Source organism: Glycine max, chromosome 2 (genome assembly GCF_000004515.6).
Source record: "Glycine max cultivar Williams 82 chromosome 2, Glycine_max_v4.0, whole genome shotgun sequence".
In the NCBI taxonomy this organism is placed as follows: Eukaryota; Viridiplantae; Streptophyta; class Magnoliopsida; order Fabales; family Fabaceae; genus Glycine; species Glycine max.
In genome coordinates, this window is record NC_016089.4 from 41,029,327 (window position 1) to 41,046,074 (window position 16,748).

The window sequence follows — 16,748 nt, forward strand, 5'->3', positions numbered from 1 at the left end:
TTGTTGTTATGTAATGTAAAACATTTAATCGACTATATTTAAGAAATCACCTCGTGTGCCCGTATATACACGCAATAGACAACCTCTTTTTATATTGTTTCCTTAAAAAAAAACTTTTTATATTTTTTAAGGTATTCATCAATTAAAAAAATCAGTATACTTTTTTAACTTAACTGTAAACAAAATAATAAAAATGATCCCCAGAAATATATATATATATATATATATATATATATATATATATATATATATATATATATATATATATATATATATATAATGGATTCAATTCCTCTAAATTGAACTACTCATTTTAGAGAATAAAGTAAGTTGCGCACTTTACAGTTTACAAGAGCCAAATTGAACTAAAATAGATTTTGAAGCACGGAAAATTCAATTTTGCATGGGAGACATTACTCCTACCTTCCTAAGGAAAAATTACTCATTTATGTTGGGCAATAAAATTATTATATTGAAAAAAAAAGTGTTAACAATATACATTTTTAACAAATTTATACATTATTATTAATAATAATAATAATATAAAAAACTATAAAATCATGCGTTAAGCTCATTAAAAGGATATATAGAACTTTGTAACTTCTGATAAATTTAACTGAATGAACAAAAAATATACTAGAAAATGTGTTACTAGCATGTTTCTTAAAAAAAAAATATTCTTAAATCGTAACACATTACTTGCTGTTCAATGTTGCGAAAACTGATGAGTCAATTAGCAATGCCTGGCCGTTGACAGAAATGCCTTACAGATTTAAATCGTAATGAAGCCTGAAATATTTGCAAAGGAAGCAGTTAGTCTAAACGTTCACAGTGGACATTCTTTCAAGCCACTTTAGGACCAATATCTATTGAGGTACAAATTTTTTTAGAATACTAATGAATACATCTTACTCATTGTAAGAATATAGTAGTATCTACTTCTGGTTCGAAGGGCCGATTATTAATTTGGTCTTGCTCAAGGCACTGTTCCAAAATAAACTCTTAAGCAGATGATGACAAACCCGGAACATACGACACATAGCTGTAATTTGGTGCCAAATTCAAATCTTCATTTAGGCACTCCAGTCTTCACAATCACATTCATAATCTATACGTTAGAAATTATGAACTGATTTCAACATTCAAGATTGACAGACAATATCATTTTAACGTCTTGCTTAGATAATTCATTAGTAGCCCAGAACACTGAATAGTGAATGGCTTCCAGTACTAAGCACTTGTCATGACCAAAGGAAACATTTAACCAAACATTTTACTAGGCTCTGAAGAACAAAGGACAAAGGTACAAATCTCCCTGCTATATTCACCAAAGAATTCAGATTACCCTCAGCATATATTTGTTTACCTAAAAACCACTAAAAAATATAAAGTTTAATTGACAGAAGAATATTAATATAGCGTTTTTATTCTGATGAAAGAACTAAGTGCGATGGAACAAGTAGAGCAACTATGTTAATTGGCTCCACAATCACACCAAGAAACTATCTCCTTTCAGACAATGGGAGAGTTGGGAGATGACAAGCATTTCCTTGCCCATATTCAAACATATCATCAGCTGCTCCATCAAACTGTCAAGTCCCTAGCTAGTCTGCTGATTTACAACTGCAACTGCCCCATTTACAAAGTAATGTTTTCCAAGATTAAACCAACAATCATGAAAAAATAGGGATGGTATCTACCATTTCAGGCTAATGAAAAATACAGGCCCAAGAATTCGTTGTCACAGATCCCTCAAAAATACATCCAAATGCATCATATATAGCCTAATGAGTAATGTCCCACTACCATCTTCATACATACTGGATAGTGTAAGAACACTGGTTGTTCTGACCGGAACAGCTGGCATCTGATGATTGTGTATTCAATTATAGCACCTTTGGTCAGAACAATAGATTTAATAAAGATATTGATGGGGTCAAGAAAATTGAGCTGAATCTGTAACAAAATCCAGCAAACAAAACATGATATTGACAAATTCTGGGGTACATTGACTTTACTGTTTTATACTTAAACAAGATATTGAATTAATGGAGAGAATTGAATTCACCTTAAGCCCACTTGTCTGGGGACAACCATTGCAGGAGCTGCAACAGACCCAGGGAACATCACTGCCAGTGTCAATCTGCACATAAGTTCTACATGAATACCCGATTGCACCCTTCTAAAGTAGACACTGGAATAAGCCATTAATTTCATATTAAAACAAAAAACAGAAGATATAGTGCAAGGGAAAAAAACTGACAACTGAGAAGTGGAAGGGAATTAGGACATTTGCTTACGATTGAATAAAGAACAGAATTAGAATTTTGTGAAAGATTTGCAAGAGCTTCAATCATAGACTGCAGCCGTCCCAAAAGAACAGAATTAGAAATGAGGCTAGTAAGTAGTAACAGATTAATAAGATATGAAACTAATTGTCAGCATTTGAAATGAGACCAAAATAGAATAACCTTCATAACCACCAAAGTTCCTCATCAAATTGCTTTGTTATTGGTACAAAGGAAAAGAGACGGCAGAATTTGTCAAAGCTGTAACTCAATTCAGTTATACAATAGTAATATGTATTACACATACACATAAAAGGTGACTACTATATAGAACCCTGTGACAGAATACCTCATTTAATCTTATGAAATATCACTAACTCACTAACAACATCAATCATTTATATTCTTATTCTTTCTTTTTGTAATTGAAAATTTAGGTGAGTTGGATCCCGGGGGCTTACTAGGATTAGGACAAACTTCAAGGCTCAAAGAATACTTATAGAGATACTTATAAATTGTTCACCAATAAAGTTCTCACACTAGTAAGAATAATCGAACCCACGTCATTTTGGGGTATTAGCTCGTTCCTTGCCACGTGAAATAAACAATAAATATAATTAACAATGTTATAACGTTACCTCTATGCTATACTCAGGATGACCCTGAATTCCAAGAATGTGTGGTCTGCAATCGCAAACATTTCCACTCCAGTTTTGTCTGACGATCCAATCACTTGTGCACCCAGAGGAACCTCAAAAACCACATATTGGTGTACCTCAACGATGGAAAGCGATTCTGTCATCATTTCATGGTCCTCTAGGTAGCTATAAGATCGAGCTAGATCTTTCATGAAATGCACTTGTCTAAAGCCAATATCCCACCCTCTGTTCGATTTACCAACTCTTCCACCCAAAGCCCTGCATAGCACCTATAAAATCAAGGTCATTGTCAACTCTTCGACGATTGTTGTGTTAATTTTGTAAAATGAGCGTTTAATAGTTTACAGTAATTTAATTATCTAACTTAAGAAGAATTCTCTCAAATATAAAATACTTGTAATTTTTATACAAAAAATGTTATATTGATATAGTAAATTAATTATTAAAAATTATTTCATATTTTTTTTTGAGAAAAAAATATTTAATATGATAAAATTAATTATTAAAAATATTTCATATCATTTTAAGGTAGATGTATGTTTATTATTACTCTTATATATTTGAAGAGTATTTTTTACAACATATATTTGAAGAGTCAATAATAAGAAATCTCTCATATGTCATAACCAATTGATTATAAATTAATGATGGCGTCATGAAGGTGATTTCAACATTGATAACCAAGCTTAGATTCTGTTCAAATGATGTTGGAAAACTCTCTTTCAGGATTAAAGCGTCTGAAAAGAATCGAGAACAAATATGTTTAGGCATCTTAAAAGCAAATGGAAGCAGATGGAATTTATTACTTTTTTAAGTTATGGCTAAGATTAATACTATTAAGAACATTAGGAAATTATAATTGATTTGTTAAGGTCCACACATTAGGTTTCTATGACGTGCACTCTTGGAGAGATGCTGAGTGCCGATGTGTTTGAGCGTTTGTCCATTTTGTTGTGCTACTATCAAATCAAACTACCAGTAACGAAGAATCACACGGGAAAGGAAATTCTTTTGTTTGTTTTAGCTTCATTTTTTTAAAATCTACATAAAAAGCATCTTTACTTTTTGGTGTATTTTGTTTAACTTTTTTTTTGTGGGGGGGGGGGGGGGGGGGGGGGGGGGGGAATATAAAAAAGAATAAAAATATTTAATTTCTAAAAAGAACAAAAATATCTAATAAAATATGTTAATTTTGATCCTTAATTATCTCATTCTAATTTTAGAAAGCTCGAATCTCTTATTTTTGAGCTTATACCATCGGATACCACTGGTGTGATTTTAATGGGCTTCTATATTGGCTTAGATAATTGTTGTTTTCACTTTCATGGTCGATTGATCAACTGCTACTCCCACCAATACCTCCTTGGATTAAAGACAAACAAAGAAGAGGGATTCTATACAATGCACCTTTTGAGTGAGGTGCATATCCATGCTGTTTAGATCCAAGGATTGCACATATAAGCTGTATAGATACACATAGATGCACCTAATATATATGGTGCATGTTAGAATTGCACAAAAAAGAAAACTAAGATCTTGTTCACTCCTCCCATCTCTCTTCCTACAAATTAATGATTCATCATTCATATAATATAATTCGGACATGAAGGCCAGTCTAGGGTGTAAAGTGATTGATTTCTCGGGCCTCCCTTTTCTTCTTTTGACCAGAACTGAAACATTTCCTATATAGCTAGTTTGGGCCTTCCCCATTTTAGAACTTCTTTTCGTAAATTTAGAACACCAAACGCACACTCTCAACCCCACTCCAACTTTCTTCTATGCTTTATTAATAAATAGACAAGAGTATTATGATGCTTAGGTGCCTGTTTAGTGAGGTATGGAAAACGAACCTTTGAAAATTGTTGCTATAAAACCTAAGCACTATGGGGAAAAACAGTGAATACATCCAACTTTTCAGGCTCCCGGAAAACCATCTCATATGTTAACAATATATAGGTCTTGAAAACATAAGAGAAATGATACTTGTATGACAACTTGTATAATAAATCTTACAACAAAGAGAGAAATGGAAAAAAGTGAGAAAAGAGAGAAAATTTTGAAATGTAAAGCATGATATGATAAAGAGAGATAGACACATAAAATAGTTGGTGTTTTATAAATTATAATAAGAATTATTGTATAAGTATTATATCTCTTACTCCATATATATCAAGCTCTAAGATTTGCATATTTGGACATCAATTGAAGCTTAAAAACACTTTTATTATAAAGTAATACATTTTTTCTTTATTTTGTGTCTTGAAATTTAAAAAAGTACATTCCCAACTTTTATCCAAACATAACTTGATTGTAAAAGATGAAATGTGTCATTTGTCTTGGTACTCTTTTATATATTTCTTTTTTTCCATTATAATTGTTATGTAAGAGAGAAAAAATATTATAAAATAATTGTTATTTTTAACATTTATTACGCTTTTTTACTTATATATCTCTTATAATCTTAATGATAAACAATAAAATCTATAAATAAATTAATGATAATATAATGTTAATTTTGTAAAAGTATTATTTTCTTTCATTTTTTTCCCTATCCATATAAAACAACTTAGAAAAACTATTATTTTGAAACAAATGGGGTATATTATGAGTAACACACTGTTGATTGAAAATCATTAAAATTAAAGAAATTTGTAAGTTAATGTTTTATTTAATGGGTTTCACTCAATATTCTGTAGTTTTTAATGAACAAACATATTAAGGAGACTAAAATATATTTTATTTTTAATAAAAAAAATCAAAGTTAAGAATAAATGAAAACATTCATAAGTGAAGTATAACAAAAAAATGTTAATATGTAAAACTACTATTTCAACAAATTTGCACAAATAATTTTTTGTATTAGGGAGGAGTATTAATAACCCTCTCTTTAATATTATCTTCTTTTTTTAACTTTTTCATCTTGATTAATATTTATTAAAAATCACTATTTTGGTGGGTTCGCATAGAATTCCTCTTGTGTTAGAACATGTATTATATTTTTTCAATTTTAATTAATAGTTATGTAAAAAGAAATGGCCATCCACAAGTGCTTTGGTGTATTTATTGCTAGTGGTATTTTAGGCATAGCAATATTTTTTCCATTTTATTATAATTATCGTGTAAAAAAATTATCATAAAATAGTTTTTATTTTAATTTTTCAATACAGCATTAATTATTTTTTTCTACTTATATTCCTTATGTAATACTTTCTCTTGTCTCAGATATAATAAAAAACACATTTTTCATAATCTCAAATATAAGAAAATTTCAACTAATTTTATTCTATTTAATGTTACTATTTCTAAAATATCTTTTCATTTAATTGAGGTTTTAGTTTTAACTATTTTTTTTATTCCTAATACCAAGTTCTAATGAAAGGTAAGTTTGAGAAAAAATAATTTTCAATTGAGATTAATGCAATTAAATATGATTAATTAACTTTCTTAATTAATATGAATTAATTTTTTTCCTTATATTTGGGACAGTGTATTGTTAATGATATGAGTTTAAAAAATTAAAAATAAATTAATGATAGGAAGGTTAATTTTGTAAAAAAATTATTCTCTTTTATTTATTTATTGATTTTGTGTGTATAAATAAACTTAGAAGGATAATTATAATGAAAGGGTGGACTGCGACTCTAAGTATAAATATTATATTCTTTTCCTATAAAATGTTATCTGAGTATGTTATGGAAGCAACCTCATTAATCAACTTTAATGACAATCAATTCTATAAAATAAGGAAGGCTAACTATTCTATTTGCTATCATGTACAGGAAAAGTCAAGAGTAATCTATATTAGCTTTGAAATTGATTGACTCGTCAATTATGAGTTCAACTTCGGATATTGATCCGTCAGTTAAGTGATTATAGTTGCTTAATAGTACAGGTCAAATATCATTAAAATCAAAAGATTGTGACTTGGCTATTTTAATTTGGATCATTTCCCTCACTCATTTTCTCCATCCCCTCTGTCTCTCTCTATTATTAACCCACTTTTTTATGCTTTAATACACTTTTTCTCTTATCAAATTTAAGGCCTCATATATTTATCACAACCATCTAGCACTAGACTGACCCCAATTAGTTAAATTAGTCTGAATTATTGCAACATCACACTAAAATTTAGACAGAATATAATTATTATTGTTTTATTTTCTTTTAAATAATGTTATGATATTTACTACTGCTCTTATGGTTCTATTACACTAGTTCTATTAACATGTCTTTTTGTACACTTTTATTGAATTAAACTTCCTTTTTGATTTTTTATTATAAAATCATTTTAGAGTAACATACAATAATTAAAATCCTAAACTTATAAAAACTAATAATTAAAAAGTTATGCTAAAAGTACAAAAAGTAATAAAAAAAAACATATTTTAATCAATATTCTCTTTATTTAAACCATACCTTGATATTTGAATCCATATTTAAATATAATGCAACCGTGGTTTTATTAAATATATTATCGGCAAATGAAACTCAAATTATAGTTTTACATTTAACTTAAATATATTTTTTATATTTATATTATTCATTTTAATATTACTGTCTAAATTTTTTTTTGTTTTACTATCTAATTTTTTTATATTTGATTTTAATATTTTTTATCAGAAACTTTTAATTAATGATATGATATATAATAAAATATTAAGTGATGACATGAAACACTAATAAAATGTCATGTTATTATTAAATTAAACAGACCTAACCAATGACAGGTATTAAATAAAAAATTTCACATAGTAAAATAATAAAAAAGTAAAATTTTGATAGCAAAATTAAAATAAATTATGTTACATAAGAAAAACATATTTAACGTCTATACTTTTCCAAATGTATTTTGAGATGTACCATTACCAACTAACCAACTACAATCCAAACATTAAAAAAAAAGGAATGGAAGGGCAACTTTTGAAGAAGGACAACTTTTGAAGAAGGACATTGTTGGAATTATGGTGATTGAGGAAGGTTAGGCGAGGAAGGGAAAAAGAGGACAGAGGTTGCTTGCGCAAATCTAGCTAATCTGGGCTTTCTGGGACAACCAGTAGAGAAAGTAAAAGGATTGAGATTGAGATTTGAGAGAAAGAGAAAGAGAAAGAGAAAGAAGAGGTTAAACACACACAAAACAGAAGAAGAGAACTCTCCCACCATGCCATGCCCAAAACCGTACTACACAATAAAGCACACCAACCATTCATTTCCTTTTGCCCACATTTACTATCCCACATTATGTTTCCACAGACAATCGCAGTGCCACAGAACCAACTAGGCACTCCTTCATGTCCTTAGCTAGTTTAGTTACCTCACTTCTACCTTTCCCCCACAATTATTCCCTCCCTTCAACACATGCACCCCCTTTTCACCCTTTTGCTGCACCCAACCCACCATCCACTCTCTCCCATTGTTTTCTGAGTGATACTCATGGCACCACTGATGGGAGGGTGCTTTTGGCTTTGGTGGCGGCTGAAGCAGCAACAGCAACAGCAACACCAGCAGCACCGGAATATGGCCACAGATTATGGGATCCAACCATGCTTTGTCTTTCACTCAACAAATATCCTTGTGAGGCAAAAGGGTTTCAGTGAACTCCAATTCTTGCCTGTCACTATGTTGTGCTTCCTATTCTCTTGATTGTTAGTATCTTGCTCCTGGTGGTGATATTGGCTAGATGGCTCAATCTATGTTAGCTTAGTGGTATTAGCATTTAGCATTGCTATTATTATTTTTGTTTACTTACTCTCTTTGTAACCAATGTTAATATGCAAGGAGTGAATATTTCCTTCAAAGCAAAATGTTATGTTGCTTTGCCACAGGTTTTTTTCTTCTTTTTTTTTTTTTAATTTCTTATGATCTGTGTTTGCTGACTGATCTTTTGGATTTGGTGAAAAGGAAAAAAAAAATGGCTTTGTGTTGTTTGTGTGTTTTGAATTGAAGTCCTGGGAAAGCCAAGCAAGGAAGGAAGTAGACGTTTCTTCGTTTCAGCTTTGGGTTGCTACATTTTGCAGTAAATGGGGATGCACCTAATCCTGTAGGATTTTAGTCAGTGATGCTTTAAATTTTGGGGGTCCCTTAAGGTACAGACTACAGACCCTTCAACATCCAAACACTCTTTTATTACCGTTTCAAATTTAATGTCAGTCTTTGCTTCTGTCTCTTTAGCAAATTTTATTGATTTTTCTTGGGCAATGTGGGGCTCCTCAAATTAATAAGGGGGTCAAAAAGCAGACTCATTTTAAATACATTACTATTAGTACTGTGCCCAACCCAATTATGTCTAAACTTTAGACTAATAAATTATTAGTTAATCATCTATCTATTCATTCAGGCCTTCCAAGCTTGAACATCTTCCACTTCCACCATAATGAAAAATTGAAAATCCATAAAGACTCATCATCTATCTATCTTTGAATAAGTAGGTACTATCTGAATTTGTTATGGAATTTCGTTTTCAATATCACGTTTTATGTAGTGGTTGTATGATTATTTCGGCTCTTAATATATTGTGGGTTTTATATATATATTGTCCAATCAGTGTTTATGGGTGTAGTTGAGGGTGGGTGAGGTGACAATGCAACAGCGCAAGTAGGGTCTTGGGTTGCAAAATACTGAAACTTGCAGTCCAAAGGAGCCTGTGTTTGAGCACAATCATAGAGCATTTTTTAATTTTAATCGAATTAACTGGGCTAGAAACACAAAAACAGACACAAAGACAAAGAAAGTTGAACTACGGGTGACGAATGCTTCTTTAGTCTATTTGCAAGTGTCCTATCAACTGTGCTCCGAAGCTCCTCTTTTCTCTCAATCCTTTTAGTTTTAGTATGCACGTGAAAGTGGGGATTGTGCAGTGCACCATTAAAAGGAATAAAGGTTAAAATTAAAAAGGAACATGATTCTTCCTCGGAAGGGGACTTCTCTTGTTTTAACCACGGATCCTAAGCGTTCAATTAAACCATACATTGATAATTTAGCCTTAACTCAATTACGTTATTTTATTTAAAAACTCCTTGGGCTCTGGGACTTTATTGGAATATGCTTGTGAGGCATCGTTAGGGTCTTGCTTGAGGTGTTGTTTGTTTTAGTGTTTAGTGATTTATTAGGATTTTATTTATAAAAGGTATTTCAATGGGTTAAGAGAGGAGATTGTTTATAATTTTTTTTATGATTTTGACTCTTCTTAATTGATGTGAGACTATTTTTAGCATACCCGAACAATTACTTTCTTTGAAGGAAAAGAATATATATGAGCTGTTTGTAGTTGCCTTTTACGCCTCAACTTCAATTACTATAAGCAGTGTTTAGTGTCAAAGTAAACAACACCTAACCGATTCCTTCCCTCTTCCCTAATTTGCATATCTATAATGTGAGACGTCTATTGTTAGATTTAAATAAAAAATTGTCTCTAATGTATGGTATATATTTGTTTTGATCTCTGTTGTACGTCTTTCCTACTATTTTTTTTTTCTTTTCATTTTAGTCCTTAATGTTAAAATTCTTTGGTAAATTGATGATGTGGCTAACAAGTCCACCTCATCACCCTGGTATGTATACAATCTTGCCATAAAGGTTCATCCATTTAATTTAATTCATAATAAAATTCTTATTTTTTGATTTCGATTTTATAAGTTTGTATTTTATTAATTTTGGTTCGTTCAGATCCATTTTTCTCATCACCTGCCATCCAAGTACTCTTGGGTCGTGTGCAGCTCTTTTAACATAGCATTGATGCACTTTAAACCTCTCCTCACATATGAATTTGTTGACACAATAGAAGCAACAAAAGACAAAAAAATAAAATAAAAAATCACATGCAGCTGTTGAAAGTTGAAACCAGCATACAACTTTGCACATGAACTACAACTACTTTCCATACAAGCCTTACCATTTCCATTTTTAAGTCAGTAGCAGAGTAGCTATCATATACCAAACCAAGAATTTAAAATAAACATCTTAACCAAACAAGATTGAGCCAAAAAGGGGTCACAACGTGACCACTGACTAGATATCGTTAAAGCCAAAATGATGGATCTAAAATCTGAATCATAGAACTCATATGTTTAAGAAGACACGCAAATAAAAGTTCAAAGCAAAACAAAATGAGAAGGCTCCAAATCAAAATAGTCAAGGAACATACCCAAAGAAACACCTTCTTCAATATCAATGAAAATGCCGTACAAAAGGAGTGTTAAGTAATGAGGGCGCTGTGGCATAAATAAGATATCACAATGAAACAATTTATTTAATAAAAAATAAGAACCATATCTAACACATTGGTAGAAATATTTCCAAAAAGGAGTAACTAAATTGATTAGTCAGAGATCGTAATTAAATCCCGTAACCTGTGAATTTACTTAAAATTTTGTACCCTAACTCTTTTAACCCTTTGTCTGAATAATAATTAGAATAATGTGATTGTAAGGAAGCAAGTGGGTACGGTCGGTCGCATGATCCCATCAACGATAATTTAGATGATGTACTTTGTACATTGTCTTCATAATGAGCTCGTTCCCTGCTTCTCTTTTTGTTTCCATTTAGGACATGTAACAAAGATCCATGTTGTCTTAGCAAGTTTGAATTTTGGACTCAGTTTGGCCACGTAGCATGAAACCAACAAAATAAAATTTGCCAGATTAATTGGAAGTTACCAGTAACAGTGTTCTTATTTCGAAGTTTAGGCGATGTGCATATACAACCAAAAAAAAAAAAAAAAGAAAGAAAGAGACTTGAAGAAGTAAAGCATTCTTATCCTTAGAATACACAGAGCATATTTGGAAATCGTTGTAAAATTATGTTAGAGACAAAAGTCATTTTATCAATGGATTGGGACTTTTATTTTTGTGTATATTTTATTTTTATCCGTTGAATTTGTATTGAAACATGCAAAACAACATTTCCAACTACAAATCAAACATAGCATACAATGAGAGGAAACCAATAAAGCATTTGTCTCCAAGGGAGGGATGAATTTATACTTTGCAAATCATGCATGCTTCTAGTGTACTAGTTATGCACTTTGCTAGTTTTCCTATTTCTTATGTTTGGTAGAAGAAATTTTTTTATTTTTTGGAAATAATTTCAATTTATAAATAAGTGAAAATAATTTTTTCTACTTTTATAAGTAAAAATAAAAATTCTTGTCATAATTGAATGTAAAGTTAATAAACTTTCTAATGATAGTTAACAATAACATATCATTCTTAAGAAAATTAAATAATAACTAAACATATTTTGTAATTTTTCAAGGCTCAATTGCATTTTCTCACTTTGCCTATAAAAAAAAGCTTGATAGCGTTTTTGAACTATTAGGTACCGCGATTGTGCGAATTTTGTTTTCTTGATTATAATTGCGCTAATTGAGTTTCTCATATTTTCTATATTTACAATCATACATCTTCATCCTAATTTTATACAGTATTTAATAAAATTATCTGACGTGACAAAGTGAGTGAAAAATACATAATATTTAAATTAAATGACTTTAAAACGTTTTTTTATTATATTAACTTAATTATTGTATCAACAATGTTTGTGATTAATTCTTTTATTTTTATTACAATTTTTTTAGAAACTCGTTTTTATTACAATATTAACCATGAAATGGAATACCTTTTCATTATCAGGAAATTTATAAGCAAATTAATGACTTAAATATTTGATCAAATCAAAATAGAAAAACTTGATTATAAATGAGAAAACTTAAAAGAGTCTAATAAAAGCAATTGAAACATGAGTAATCAAAAAGTACTTCAGTAACTAAAAGTTCAATTGACGTTGTTTCAATAATTGTTGAGAATCTTATTTTTCTTAAAAATAGATTATTTAGAAATGAAAATCAAATGATAAATACGACCCCACTTCTAGCATGGGAACTGGTAAGACCGGCAATCACGAATTTTCTTTTCAACCATGGCAGAGATAAATGAAAGATGATAAACATTATGGACCAGTTTATTTAAATTTTAAAAAAATTAAAAAAAATGTTTTTTATACAAGTGATTTATTAAGAAGTGGATATATTTATTTCTTAAAAAAAATTATTTTAAGTAAAAACAGTTTAAAGATACACATCATAAAATTACAAAATTACTTATTTTAAAAATAAATTAAACTTAAAGAAATCAATCATATATCAACTTCTTTTTCGGATTTTGTGCCCTGTATTAACTTTAAAAGGGTTGAAAGTAATCATATAAAGGTTGAAGTTTTTGTTAAAAAAATCTAATGTATTTAAAATGCAAAAAACATTTATTTTTCTCAATAAGAAAGTTTCCTTTATATCCTTGCTATGCTCTTTTATAAGGATCTTATTAATGAGTGTTTTACGAATAATAATGAAAAAATTAATAAATAATTTTTAACTGAAAAATAGAGTAAGAGTACATTACAAATAATAATAGGGTGCATCAATAACACTGTCCCATGCATTTTTGTTTTTACTTTTACTTTTAACTCTTCCTAGGAGTCCGGGTTAGCATGCTTTTTCCTTAAATAGAAATACTTTATATACTTATAAGAATGGTTGAATTTATTAAATTTCATAAAATATAGTTTCGTTAAATAAAAAGAAATCCAAATAATTTAATGAATCTCAAATAATAAAAAGTAAATTAAAAAGAGTATATTGCCACCGCCATTTCACTGTTCCAAAAGAGGAAAGCAGATAGAGAAAAGAATAGAGGTAAAATAGTGAGACCACCATCATGATTGGATATCAAATATGTACATTCAATGTGAACATATATTTGTAAAATTGAACAGACAAGGATAGAAGTATTTTTCTTCGAACTATAGCATGCTTGGCAAAATTGTCCATTGTTAATGGCATAGAGAATTTTAGAGTACAAAAGGGACTAACAATCAAATACTTTTTGCTTTTGAATGAAAAAACTGCAGGTGGATGCCAGAACAATTTGAACAGCATCAAAGCAAAGGCAAACCTAAACAGAGTCGTCTTAGTCCACAAAATAAACAGGATCTAGGTACTTGGATGAGACCTTTATTTTCAAAATCCAACCACATCCTTTTTTAGCGGTCTCCATCTTAAAAGTAACAAACTACATTATATTAATTTAAAGCGTAACCTCTTCCAAAAAAATTAAAGCATAAAAAACTATGCTCAAGACCCAATCACTAACGCAAAGTGCGCTAAGCCCAGTCTCGTACATAACTACATACGCAATAGGGTTAGCTACATTAGAGCCTAAGAGAACAAAATACTAAATGACATTACTAGAATTTGATCAATTACAATGGCATTCAGTAAAAAAAAGTGTTTTGGAACTAGTAATATACCTTTTCTAATTAAGAACACCTGAGGAAGTGTAACGTTGGACAAAGCTTAAGGGGATGCAATTTTCAATTATTTGTCATGAATTAAGAAAACTGTTGAAAATAATCTAACTCTCACATCGGCTAAAGGTAATCCCACATTAGAATATGTAAGTGAGAGACAACCCTCACCCCTTAAGCTAGCTTTTGAGGTTGAGTTAGGTCTTTCACATTATTCATTCTAAGATGATATCAGAGCCAGTTCTGATCCTCGGACCACGCTTCCGCTAGTCCTCGTTTTGTGGTGACAAACACCCACCATTTGTTGTTCATGCCCCGAGCCCAGGAAGTGTTTAGCGTGTTCAAAAATCTTTTCCTAAGCAATAAGAGACAGAATTCTGGTTGACACTAGACGCCATCGTTCTACAATGGATTTATGCCACCATTTCTCATGATCTTTTACATAATATTTTTGAACCCGACACCACGGCAATGGAGGCTTGGAATAGGTTGTGTGATATATTTCAAGATAACAAACACTCTCGTGCTGTTACACTTGAGTATGATTTCACCCACACAACCATGGAGGCCTTTTCAAGTGTTTTTGCTAACTGTCAACATCTCAAGTCATTGTCAGATCAACTCAAGAATGTTGACTTTCTGGTCGATAACAGTAGGTTGGTTCTGCAATTGGTGTCTAATCTCACTGAACCCTACAAGGGAATGGCCACACTCATCCGTCAAAGTGATCCATTGCCTCAGTTTTATCAAGCATGATCGATGCTTGTTCTCGAAGAATTCGGCCTCAAGAAGGCAGCTCAGACCTCGTCCTCCACCATGGTGGCTCGTGACTCGAATGAATCTCAAGAGATGTCTGATCATTCATCAGCACGTTGCACAAATAATGGTGGAAAACGGTATTCAAATCGTGGCAATTCTAGAAAGAATCACAACAACACTAGTGGTCATGATAACTCAGGCGCTGGCAAGGGAGGCTCTGGTGGCGGTGGCAGCAATCGCAAGGGTGGACAACAACAGCCCCATAACAACCCTTGGCCTGTAGGACAGCAATGGCTTTGGCCATGGATGCAGTGGGCTATTCCTCCTTGTCCGTACCCAGCTGCTCCATGGGCCAGGCCCAATTATCAACAACCTCCACGCCGACAGCCCGGTGTTCTTGGGTCCAGACCTCAGCAGGCATACACAGCCACAACTCCTACTCCAACAGACATCGAGGCTGCTATGCATACCCTCGATATTACTTCTCCGGATCCGAATTGGTATATGGACACCGATGCCACCTTTCATATGACGTCCACCTCAGGTAATCTCACGTCTTATTTTAATATGAGTAATCATCGTGGTATCATTGTTGGTAATGGTCAATCAATTCCTATTCATGGTTATGGTCAAACTAACTTGCCTTCCAACAAAAACTAACTAGTAATTGGTACACTATCTACACCTACATTTTCAGCAGCTTTAATTTGCTTATATAATAATTATTTTCAAAGTTATACTAATAATGATTTTAATTAGTTGATAATTAATATACTAAAAGTGTACAGAAATTAAACTCCTAATGCATACCATGTTAAAGTGTTCTTACGTTCTCATTAAAGTTGAGGTATAAGGTATTCTATATTTGAAGAAGTGAATCGTACAGTGATTTATCTATGAAATTGGACTGCAGCCTACAAAAGCTAAGGCCCAGAAGCTGGTCAAACACCACTTACGACAAAATAGAAAAAGTAAAAGAATTCACAACACCTTAAACTGCACCTGAAGGTCCAGCACTGTGGGTAAATCAATGGAAAACAGTAAATATAATCATCAATAAACTTTATCTTTCATCCCTCTTTTACATTTTATTTACTTCTTATATTTTTTTTCTCCATCATTTTATCTATTTACGTAAGAGGTCACAGCTCCATGAGAAATTTTAAAGTCAGAAAGACTCAAAAAACCTTAGCAAGCCCTACTTTGCGTGATATAGGCATGATAGATATAGGCGTAATACTAGAGATATCGCATATATTTATGTTGTATATTCTCTAACAATCTTTTATCATTTTCATGTGTGTTAGATGGGGTGCATATTGCAATCCTCCCACATGCACATGCATCTGCTTATCATGCTACTCACGTGCTAGAAAAGGCTTTAGAATTCCATTAGGTAGGCCCAGTTCTCTTGAGCTTGCGAGCATAGGTTCATGACGTCACGACAACATGACATGATAATCAATTTTCTATTTACTCTTAAGTTTGGTCACCTTCATTAGTTTAGTCATTTTAAAGGACTCAGACATTTTGTGTCAAGTTAACCTCCTTAACCAAATAGTTGATACTTTATAGTCCTCAAACAACAAATTTAATTAAAAGATGTGGACATTTGTTAAAGTTGTCATCTATGGTTCAACGAATCACAATTCTTATAAAATCGTACTTGAAAGGCATAAGCATGTTTTTAAGTCAACCACCCTAGACAAATGAGTCACAACAACTAAAATGTTGGACCTAAAAGGTG

General features: G+C 31.4%; 2 protein-coding genes across 7 annotated transcripts; one reads left to right on the plus strand and one right to left on the minus strand.

The window, feature by feature from the left end:
• Positions 1 to 613: 613 nt before the first annotated feature.
• On the minus strand, positions 614 to 3,212 carry LOC102663535 (uncharacterized). 6 transcript variants are annotated; one of them, XR_005887777.1, is made up of 5 exons: positions 2,927 to 3,212; positions 2,301 to 2,360; positions 2,069 to 2,143; positions 913 to 1,956; positions 614 to 789 (listed from the first exon to the last, which is right to left on the minus strand). XR_005887777.1 is itself a non-coding variant. In XM_014768641.3 (4 exons), exons 1-4 carry the CDS (start codon positions 2,475 to 2,477, stop codon positions 1,742 to 1,744), a joined length of 267 nt encoding a protein of 88 aa, XP_014624127.1. In that variant the 5' UTR covers positions 2,478 to 2,893; the 3' UTR covers positions 1,305 to 1,741. The 6 variants fall into 6 exon arrangements, 2 of the variants coding, with proteins under 2 accessions (XP_014624127.1, XP_014624124.1); XR_005887775.1 differs by having other exon boundaries at positions 616 to 789; positions 2,069 to 2,194; XR_005887773.1 differs by lacking the exon at positions 2,927 to 3,212 and adding an exon at positions 2,472 to 2,893 and having other exon boundaries at positions 617 to 789; positions 913 to 1,867; positions 2,069 to 2,194.
• Positions 3,213 to 15,001: 11,789 nt separating this feature from the next.
• LOC100795603 (uncharacterized) lies at positions 15,002 to 16,397 on the plus strand. Its single transcript, XM_006575992.1, has 2 exons — positions 15,002 to 15,545; positions 16,309 to 16,397. The coding sequence occupies exons 1-2, from the start codon at positions 15,002 to 15,004 to the stop codon at positions 16,395 to 16,397; spliced, it is 633 nt and encodes a 210-aa protein (XP_006576055.1).
• Positions 16,398 to 16,748: the final 351 nt, after the last annotated feature.

Excerpts from the sequence above, each read along its gene's own strand:
- LOC100795603 (XM_006575992.1), top strand. The coding sequence starts at position 15,002 with ATGCTTGTTCTCGAAGAATTCGGCCTCAAGAAGGCAGCTCAGACCTCG. Across the intron at positions 15,546-16,308 it reads TCATATGACGTCCACCTCAG|ATGGGGTGCATATTGCAATC; the intron begins GTAATCTCACGT and ends CATGTGTGTTAG.
- LOC102663535 (XM_014768638.3), bottom strand. Across the intron at positions 2,144-2,300 it reads ATTCTGTTCTTTATTCAATC|ATTGACACTGGCAGTGATGT; the intron begins GTAAGCAAATGT and ends ACTTATGTGCAG. Across the intron at positions 1,957-2,068 it reads CCCAGACAAGTGGGCTTAAG|ATTCAGCTCAATTTTCTTGA; the intron begins GTGAATTCAATT and ends ATTTTGTTACAG.